Source organism: Canis lupus, chromosome 10 (genome assembly GCF_011100685.1).
Source record: "Canis lupus familiaris isolate Mischka breed German Shepherd chromosome 10, alternate assembly UU_Cfam_GSD_1.0, whole genome shotgun sequence".
Classification (NCBI taxonomy): Eukaryota; Metazoa; Chordata; class Mammalia; order Carnivora; family Canidae; genus Canis; species Canis lupus.
The window spans coordinates 69753694-69764629 of record NC_049231.1 but is presented as its reverse complement, the minus strand read 5'-3'; the positions used below and the strand labels follow the sequence as shown (position 1 = coordinate 69764629).

Below are 10936 nucleotides of genomic sequence, written 5' to 3'. Positions count from 1 at the left end.
TTCCAGTGTTGTGTGTGTACACATATATACTTACGTATTTATATATATACAAACATAATATAAATATATTTATAGTGATGTTGCCCAAGCCAGCCAATATTTTTGTGCCCCATCATTAGAGTGCCTGTATAGTATTACATCGTATAAATTTTCCGTAATTTATTTGAGTCATCCCCTATTGGTTATCAAAAATAATAATATATAATGAATTATGTGCCGTAAGTCTATGCCATATAATTTATACAAATATAAAAATATAAAGTAATGTAAATATAAATAATTCTATGATACAATACAATATTTAGTTGACTTTTTCACATTTCACAAAACAATTTTATTTAAATTCTTTCACAAATCTTTATTATTATGATAATATATATATATAACAATTTGTCATTTTAACCATTTTTTAAAAGATTTTTTAATTTATTTACTTGAGAGACTGAGAGTGAGCATGAGCAGAGGGAGGAGCAGAGGGAGGAGCAGGCTCCCTGCTGAGCAGGACCCTGGGATCATGACCTGAGCTGAAAGCAGATGCTTAGTGAACAGAGCCACCCAGGCGCCCCAGCACTTTAACCATTTCAAGTGTATAATTCAGAGGCATTAATTATATTCACATTGTTGTGTAACCATCATCACTAAAATCCTTTTCATCTATTTCCAAAACCTTTTCATCTTCCCAAGTCTGTCACCACTAACCAGGAACCTTCCATTTCTTTCCTCCTCCCCACCCTCCATAGCCTCTAATCTACTCTCTGTCCTATGAATTTACTTATTCTAAATATTTCATATAAGTACATAGGATCATATAGTATTTGTCCTCTTATGTCTGGCGTGTTTCCAAAGTGCACCCATATGTCGAAAAGTCATTCCTTTTTGGGTACACGAATATACCCCACTTTGTGTATCCATTCATCTGTTGCTGAATGCCTAGGTTGTTTCCAGCTTTTGCTATTATGAATAATGTTTACATTGGTGTGCACAGAGTCCCTGTTTTAATTTCTTTTGAGTATATATAGCTGGGAGTGGAATTGCTGGGTCATAGGGTAATTCTACACTTAACAATTTTTTTTTAATGTTTAACGTTTTGAGGAAGTGCCAAACTGTTTTTCCCAGTGTCTGCACCATTGTACATCCACGCTGGCGATGCACAAAAATACCAATTTCTCCATGTCCTCCCAACATTTGTTATCTTCTGGCTTTGTTTTTTAAAATTATAGTCAGCCTAGTAGGTATGAAGTGGTATTTCATTGTGGTTTTGATTTGGATTTCCCTCACGATTAATGATGTTGAGCATCTTTTTTATGTGCTTATTGACCACTTGTTTATCTTCCTTAGAGAAATGTCTATTCAAATCCTATCATTTTCATTTAATTAAAATTTTTTAAAAAAATATTTTATCTATTCATTCATGAGAGACCCACAGAGAGAGAGGCAGAGACACTGGCAGAGAGAGAAGTAGGCTCCATGCAGGGAGCCCGATGTGGGACTCGATCCCGGGACCCCAGGATCATGCCCTGGCCAAGGGCAGGTGCCAAACCGCTGAGCCACCCAGGGAGCCCCCTCTGTCATTTTTAAATTGGGTTGTTTGTCTTCTTGTTGAGTTGTAGAAACACTTTACATATTCTGGATAGTAAACTCTAGTTAAATGTGACTTCCAAATATTTTCTCCAATCCTCTGGATTAGTGCACTTTTAATTTATTATTTTCTCTAAAGAAATTCCTAAACATATAATAGCTAAGTAAGAGGTATAGTTTATTATTTTTTAAAGATTTTATTTATTTATTCATGAGAGATACACAGAGAGAGGCGGAGACCCAGGCAGAGGGAGAAGGAGACTCCCTGTGAGGAGGTTGATGCGGAACTCGATCCCAGGACCCTGGGATCACAATCTGAGCCAAGGCCAGATGCTCAACCACTGAGCCCCCAGGTGCCCCAAGGTATAGTTTATTTTTTATACATTTATTGCCAGGACGCCTGGGTGGCTTAGTCAGTTGGGTGTCAGACTCTTGATTTTGGCTCAGGTCAGGATCTTAGGGTCATGAGATTGAACCCTGCGTCAGGTCCCACATTCAGCAGGAGTCTGCCTCTCTCTCTTTCTCTCTCTCTCTCTTTCTCTCTACCTCTCCCTCTGCCCCTCCCCCAAATCACACTCACTCTCTCACTCTCTCTAAAATAAACAGGGACGCTCGGGTGGCTCAGCGGTTGAGCGTCTGCCTTCAGCTCAAGGCGTGATCCCATAGTCCTGGGATCGAGTCCCACGTCAGGTTCCCTGCATGGAGCCTGCTTCTCCCTATGTCTCTGCCTCTCTGTCTCTCATGAATAAATAAATAAAATATTAGAAAATAAAATAAATAAACGTCATTTGCCAAAATACCCAAACATTTATTGCCAAACTGCCTCCCAGAAAAGTTAGACCAATTTACAGTCCGTCTTTCCACAAGAGATGGTGAATTTTCCCCAAGCTCTTCTCAATGCTGGTTAGGATCTTTTTAAAATTTGTTAAGGTGCGGGTACCTGCCTAGCTCAGTGGTTGAGTGTCTGCCTTCGGCTCAGGATGTGACCCCGGGGTCCCTGGATCGAGTCCCACATCGGGCTTCCTGCATGGAGCCTGCTTCTCCCTCTGCCTGTGTCTCTGCCTCTCTCTGTGTCTCTCATGAATAAATAAATAAAATCTTAAAAAAGATAAAATAAAATTTGTTAAGGTATTAGGTGAAAGGTGGTGCTTTGTTTTTACCTGTAATTTATCGTACATTATTTGGATTAAACACTCTATATTTAGAATGTCTGTTAAGTGTTTCATTTTTTCATGAAATGCATGTTTTCTTTTTGGATTTTTCTCCTTTTTCTTAGTGTTTTGTAGAAGCTCTTCACATAGAGATATTGACTCTATAGTATATATTATAAATACATTTTCCCCATAACTTCCCTACTGGTCATCCCTGAATCTTAAAAGTATTTTACTTAAAGCTAGCTCTATTTCAGCTCTGCAAAATAGTTACCTCACAGACTGTCCAGAAATAGAAACAGGTTCCTAAATGCTTTGTATACACAGTAACAAACTTAGCAGCTCAAATCACCTCATAATTACACCCTGCAAGCTCGGTGTAGGATTCAGAATACTTAATTCATGGATCAAATCCAGATTTGAAGTCAGCTGTGCAGGCAACATCAGCTCCTATAGGGAAGTGGGTCTTGCCTTCATATTCATGAGGCCCTTCTGGCTTCCCCAGGAAGCCAAATCCCAGTAATGAGGGGTTTTGAGGGATGGGAATCATTTGTCGTCACGCCTGGCAGTCTGCTGCCAGGTAGAGAAAGGCAGCAATCCGGGGTAGCTAACGTGCCTTCCCATGTTTGGCAGATCTCAGCTGGCGCTGAAGAGGGTTCCGGAAGACTGATTTAGCTGTGTAGTGGTCACCGTAAGCAGGCGGACAAGGAAATTGCACTCTTTAAAAAAATTTTTTTTTAAAGATTTTACTTCTTTATTCACGAGAGACACAGACAGAGAGAGGCAGAGACGCAGGCAGAGGGAGAAGCAGGCTCCATGCGGGGAGCCCGACGTGGGACTCGATCCCGGGTCTCCAGGATCAGGCCCTGGGCTTAAGGCAGACGCTCAACTCGGTTGAGTTGAGCCGCCCAGGTGCCCCAGGAAATTGCACTCGTAAGAGTATTCATTAAAATCTACTCTGTCTTGGGGCGCCTGGGTGGCTGGGTCAGTTAAGTGTCTGCTTTTGGCTCAGGTCATCGTCCCGGAGGCCCAGCCCAGCAGCCCAGAGCTCCCTGCGCAGCGGGGGGCTGCTTCTCCCTCCCCCTCTGCTCCTTCCCGCCCTCCGAGCCTCCTCTCTCTCTCTCTCTCTCTCTCTCTCCCTCCCTCCCTCCCATCTGTATCTCCCCTTTCTCTGTCTGAGCTCAACATGAAATAATCGCTGCCTTTGGAAGGCAGACATTTCCAGCCTCCAGCCTGGCAGAGATTGAAACCGGAAGGACCAGCTTGGTAGGGGGCAGCCGAGAAGGGTCCGAGCGCCCCGTTCCAACCCTTCCTTTCCTCAGGGCTTTCCCGGGGCGAGGCCGGGCTCCCGACCCACCTTGATGAAGGAGTACAGAGACTTTCCGTAAAGCCTCTTGAAGCTCTCCCGGATGTCCATCATATCGATCTCCGCTCGAGACACCATAACCCTGATGAGGGTGTCATCATCTGTGCCCAAGCCCTAAGGAAGAAAACGAGACCCATGCTGGTTTCCAGACGCTCCCTTCCTCAGCTTAGCACGGCCAACCTGAGCAGGGCTCTCTTGAAGGAGACGTGCTCCGCGGCACACTTAGAGAGCCCGGGACTACTGCTCCCACCCGTGTGCGGGGGTCCCCACTTCCCTCTCCAACGCTCTGGATTCCCACCACAGGAGACCACTCCCTGCCAAGGACTCCTACCCTGCATTCTCAGCCTGCTGCCTCCCTGCAATGATTCCTCCCCCCCAATGTCCCTCCCCACAGCCTCACCATCCTTCCTACCCTATCAAACCCTCCCAGGTTAAACTTCCTTGAAGGTCCTGCTCAAATATACCAACTTCTCCGTATAGTCTCTTCTGATCCTCACCCCCTCAACAAATACTGAAAAGAAAAAAATACTCTTCTTTCTGTGCTCCTATGTATTTGGGTCCTCAACTACTGTCTTACATTCTGTTTTGTTCGTATTTGCATTTTGCCCATACCTGCCTTCCCCTTCCTACCTTTTGATCTCTCCTGCATCTCCCATGGTTCCCAGCAAGGGGGTCTGCACACAGTACAATGCACATTTAGGGGCCTGGGCTCTGAAGCCAGACCGCCAGTGCTTGCATCCCTGCTCCTTTACTTCCTCACTGAGGACCTTGGGCAACCTGCATACCTCCCTGTGTCTCAGTTTCCTCATCTGTAAAATGGGGGTTTACAACAGCACCTGCCCCATTCAGCTGCCCCATATGTATACAGCATTAAAAATAGCAATCACATGTTATAACTACTCAATAAATATTACCTAATATTATTATTATTATTATTATTATTATTAGCAGGCACTGATTGAACTGAATATCTCGGGCCAATTTTGGTTAATTTGTGTGGGAAACAGAAGTAAACATGCAGTGGACACAAGACATGTTGGAGTCATTCAGATGCCAAGAATGAAGCCATTTACCTTCATAGATTTATAAAGCCTTTCAGCAAAGTATGCAGATTTGTTCCTCATGCACTTTACTGTTAAGAGATAAAAAAAGAAATTTAAAAAATTACAGATAAAATCTATGAGAAAAAAGTGACAGTTGTTCTCTCTGTTTCTACAAGGTATGAAATTGTATCTCTAGAAGGCTTTTTTGGAAAAATTTTAGCCAAACAATGTTTTATGAACATAGGCCATGGAGAAGTAATTAATAAAGCAATTAACTGAAGAATTGATTAATAAAGGCAATTAAAGCAAAAGGCAGCATATAGTTTCAAAATGATTACTATCTGTACCATATGAAACCTTTATTAATTCTAACAATTCATAGACCCGCGAGAGACCGCTAATTTAGGATTATCTTTCCAGTATACTGAGATGCAAAAGCACAAAGGATATACAATACGTAAAGCTACATAATACAATAACACATATAATAGTTCTTGTCTAAAATTCTGGATCTTGGGGTGCCTGGGTGGCTCAGCGGTTTAGCGCCTGCCTTCGGCCCAGGGCGTGATCCTGGAGTCCCAGGATTGAGTCCCACGTCGGGCTCCCTGCATGGAGCCTGCTTCTCCCTCTGCCTGTGTCTCTACCTCTATATCTCATTAATAAATAAATTTTAAAAAATAAAATAAAATTCTGGATCTTGGGGTGCGTGGGTGGCTCAGTTGGTTAAGTGGTTAAGCAGTTAAGCATCTGTTTTGGGCTCAGGTCATAATCCTGCGGGTCAGTGGGGAGCCTGCTTCTCCCTCTCCCTCTGTCCCTTCCCCTGCTCATGCTTTCTCTCTCTCTCTCTCTCAAATAAATAAATAAGACCTTACAAAAATTCCAAATCTCATTATCAGTGATTTAAGCATTTTTTTAATCCCTGAAAACAAATACTATATCCCCATGACAACAAGTGGTAAGGAGGAAAGTCTATAAACATTTGTTTCTCTGCTCCCCACCCACGACCCACCAGCTTACCTATGGCCAGCAGAGCATCTTCAAAGCTACCGGATGTTTCAGATTTAATACTCTGCTCAATATCCTTCTGTGATATCCTTTTGTATTCATCAAACACTACAAACAGTAACAAAATGGAATTATAAATAATAACAAAAGGGAGGAAACTAAAATTTAGGGAGAGAATGGGCATCTTTCTAGAGCTCACTACTCTTCGGCGTACATCAGGAGCAAACTGACATCAGCAACGTCAGTGAGGACCAGGAGGCGTGTGGCCAGAGGAACAGGTGCAAGGAGAGGACGAAGGGATATATGGAGAGTCTCGGAGGACAGCAGGCAAGCCCTTTCCCTTGTTTAGGACCCTGTTTGCTCACACGTAAAGTGGGGATAACGTCTAGAGAGATTTGCGTTCTTTTCTCGTTGTTCCCTTGACGGGCAGAACACGTCTGAGTGTGACGGTGGCCTCAGCCGTCACCTGTATGTTCACCCTCCTTTCGGCTCATCCAAACCGGAGTCCTTCACCCCCTTCACTACCGAGTCACGTTTGATAACAAATGGTTGCATCTTCTAATAAATAGACTGTAACACAATTTTCTCTCACTTTAGGACAAGTGTTTTGGAATGTGATGAACCCTTTTGGAGATTCTTAGCCAGTCTGCAGTAGGGGTTCGAGGAGCAACATTTTCAATGAAGACTTTGGGAGACTCTGCCTTACAAATAAAATATGGGACTCCCCCTTCCCCTGAGATGCCTGGATCTGCCTTGACTTCTGTACCTCCTGGAAATGTTCGGCTCTCCCTTTCCAATTCAATGAGCCACCAGTATTTTCCCTTTCCCCTCTTGTCCCATTCTGTAGGATTCCTTCTTCTTACTTAGATGGGAATCAGCGTCTATTGCTTAGAATCAAAAGATCTAATGGACACAGCTTCTAAACCTCAGTTTTCTAGGCTGTAAAATGGGAAATAATGGTTGCTCCAATGGGATGTCGCAGCGAGCAATGCTTATCACGCGCTTAGCGCTGCACCTAGAAGATAATGAATAAAACCTTAGTTACTTGAATCCTCCCTAGTAGTGTCGGTTGGTAAGTAAATCATGAAGTTTTCTTTATCCAAATAGTGCTTCTTCGACTGTCTTCCAGGGCAGGTATGTTATGACTTCCCAGTAACAGACCTGTGCCTAGAAGTGAAAATTGTTACAAAGCTGTTTGCATCTTTTGGAGGATCTGCCGTTTCTGGAAAATAACCACCAGGGGGAGGTGTATGTAATTAGTCCTCTGGCAAGGGAAGGCAAAGAAACAAGGAGCTGAGTCAGAAGTTGGTGCATCTGATGGTAGCTCATGACATTTAACAGGTGCAATCACCTATTTTTAGTCACTGTGGAATATCCGAAATAAGTGCAACTTCCAAACGTGCCGTAATTTTCAGTTACTTTATGTTTTCAATTTACCGAACTCATTCTTCTCAAATTTCCCGTAGGTTTTATAAATTGTAATTACAAGGCATGGTAGGTTGACAAATTTATGATGCAACATAAAGACCTAAAGAGCTTATATAAAAGATGAAATATCTTATTAAACCCTCATTGCTGTTCATAAGAAAGTAAACCTGACGACAAATGTTCTACAGTTTTTCCCCCCAAAGATGTTAAAAGCACATTATAAAGACTAGCATTATCAGAAGCAAATTAGAAACATTACACATAGGAAATAAAATTCGAAATTATCCACTATTTATCTTATGCAACAGACTCCCTAAAGAAATCATGTCTCTCAACTTTACAACTTGGATATTAAATAAGAACAAATGTCAACCCACAATTTTATTTTATTGCTCACTGACGTACTGAAGATTTTTTTCTTATGTAACTAAAATTAAACGGGGCTGCTTTAGAAAAAAGACTATGAAGGTTGGTTTCCTACAAACAGGAATGTCAAAGTCCTACGAATACGCTGTATATGCTAAGTTTTCATAATGAATCTTTCAGAAATCGACCCTCATGCACATTGCTGCGCTCCTGCATTTCCAAGGTTAGGCATCTAAGACCCTTCAGTACGATCTGTTTCTTGTACCAAGTAAAGGGAGAAAATTCTCAATTAATTATGGACAACACAGTTTTCATTGTCTTTCAGGTCTTTGGAAGATGAGGCAAGGGCCTTACCATGCAACAGGTGATTTCGGTTCCGGGAGCAGAGAACAGTCAGAAATTTCACCTCATCTGTCCCCCATTTCTTCTCTCCAGCCTCATACAGGTCCTGACGCCAAACAAAGCACAAGTTTAAAACATCACAGAGAAGGTGCCAGGAAACATGCAAATATTTCCAGAACATCAAAGAGCCGAGCTGGCTTCGTTTTATTTTGTTGGTAATGGGTGTGGAAGAGCTGTTTGTGGTGAGTGGCGATGACTCAAGATTTTCCCTTAGGTATAAAACTGATGGGACCTTGGGGCGCCTGGGTGGCTCTGTTGGTCAAGCATCTGATTCTCCATTTCAGCTCAGGTCGTGATCCTGAGATCAAGCCCCGCCTCGGCTCCCTGCTGGGTGTGGAGCCTGCTTATGATTCTCTCTCCCTGTGCCCCCTCCCCATTCCCCCCAAAAAAGACTAATGGGGGAGTCAAGGCAAGCACCAGCAGCTCCCTATATGTGGACTACATGATTCTTTTTCTTTTTTAAAAAAATATTTTATTTATTTATTCATCAGAGAGAGAGAGAGACAGAAAGAGAGAGAGGCAGAGACACAGGCAGAGGGAGAAGCAGGCTCCACGCAGGGAGCCCAATGTGGGACTCGATCCCGGGTCTCCAGGGTCACGCCCTGGACCAAAGGCAGGCGCCAAACCGTTGAGCCACCCAGGGATCCCTCTTTTTTGGGGGAGGGGGATCCCTCTTTTTTTTAAGATTTTATTTTTAAGTAATCTCTACACCCAATGTGGGGCTCGAACTCACAACCCTGAGATCAAGAGTTACATGCTCCACCGACTGAGCCAGGCAGACGCCCCACACTGTTCTATCTTTCAGAGCTAAAAGGAATGCCCTAGACCCAGTATTCTGTACAGTAGCCACCAACCAAATGTGGCTATTTACATTTTAGCTAACTAAAACGAAATTACATTTAAAATTCAGCTCCTCAGTCACACAAGCGACATTTCAAGAGCTCAGTGGCCTCGTGTGGCTGGTCCGACTGAAGAGTCAAATTTTAAATTTTATTTTATTTTAGTTAATTAAAATTAGCTAGTGGCTACCCATCCTAGACAACGCCAATGTGAACAGTTTCAGCATCACGGAAAGTTCCATCGGACAACACTGCTCTAGAAAGATCTGTGATTTGCTCGAGGCTATCGAAGGTCTCACAGTAGGACCAGGACCCATCAGTAATTGCTTACATTCTAAACAGGTAGGACTATCAGAAATTCTGCTTGCTTTTACTATATTATTGATAAATCAAAGCTACTATTCATATCTCCTCACTGCTGTTTATTTTTACTTATTTTAAAGATCTTACTTATTCATGTGACAGAGAGGGAGAGCACAAGTAGGGGAGCGGTAGGCAGAGGCAGAGGGAGAAGCAGGCCTCTGGCTGAGCAAGGGGCCTGATGTGGGGCTCGGTCCCAGGACCCCAAGATCATGACCTGAGCCAAAGGTAGAGCCACCCAGGTGCCCCACCTCACTGCTATTTATTTATTTATTTATTTATTCATTCATTCATTCATTCATTCATTCATTTCTTTAAAAGATTTTATTTATTTATTTATTTATTTATTTATTTATTTATTTATTTATTTATGACACACACACACACACATGTAGAGACACAGGCAGAGGGAGAAGCAGGCTCCATGCAGGGAGCCCTACGTGGGACTCGATCCCAGGTCCCCAGGATCACACCCTGGGCTGCAGGCAGCACTAAACCGCTGAGCCACCCAGGGCTGCCCCCTCACTGCTATTTAAAAAAAAAAAAGCAAAACAGAACATAATAGCGGGTGTTGGCGAAGATGTAGAGAAAATGGAACCCTGTGATTGTTGAGGATGGAGAACGGTGCAGCTGCTACAGAAAGCAGTATTATAGCTGTTCCTGAAAAAATTAAGAATAAAATTACCGTACGACCTAATAACATGACTTCTGAGTATACGGTCAAAAGAACTGAAAGCCGACCTTACGGGGATGCTCCCAGCAGCAGTACTCACAACAGCCGAAAGGTAGGAGCAGCCCAACTGTCCCCTGGCACCCGAACGGATGAGCCCAATGTGCAGGCGTGGCATGGGTACCACGCAGCCTTAAGGAGGAAGGGAACTCGGACCGTGGCTACGACGAGAATGAAGCTCGCGGACGTCACGTGAAGCGAAATAAGCCAGTTGCACAAACACGGGTCCCGTGTGATGGACTTGGATGAGGCGCCCGGAGAGGTCAGACTCCTAGACTCAGGAAACCGAATCGTGTCAGTGGCTGCGGGGAGCGGGAGATGAGGAGTCGTTCAACGGGTTTAGTGGGTACGGAGTTTCCGTCTCGCAAGGCGAGAAGGTTCTGGAGACTGGCTTCACAAGACTCTGCAGAGTCAACACTCCTGAGCTGCACGCTTGTTAAATTTCTCAAGGTGCCCTCACTTGACACGTTGGGCCACCTGCTGGGCTGACCTCCGTCTCCTCGTCTGGGTCTTCGTTCCTCACTGCTTTAGAGTCAATTCACCGAACCCTGGAACTTTAGAGCCGGGAGGGCCCGGGGCTCCCTGGGCAATACCTCATCACCCTCACGCCCAGAGTTGCACCCAAGATCCTCCGGTCGGCTCCTCTAGCTTCCTGCCAGCTCTCCTCG

General features: G+C 43.9%; 1 protein-coding gene across 1 annotated transcript in view; it reads right to left on the bottom strand.

Moving 5' to 3' along the window:
- The window catches only part of ANXA4 (annexin A4), a 33936-nt gene that overhangs the window by 2856 nt on the left and 20144 nt on the right, over positions 1-10936 (bottom strand). The window contains 4 exon segments of the mRNA NM_001003039.2: positions 4087-4209; positions 5169-5227; positions 6156-6251; positions 8292-8385. Coding sequence (NP_001003039.2) covers positions 4087-4209; positions 5169-5227; positions 6156-6251; positions 8292-8385 — 372 coding nt within the window.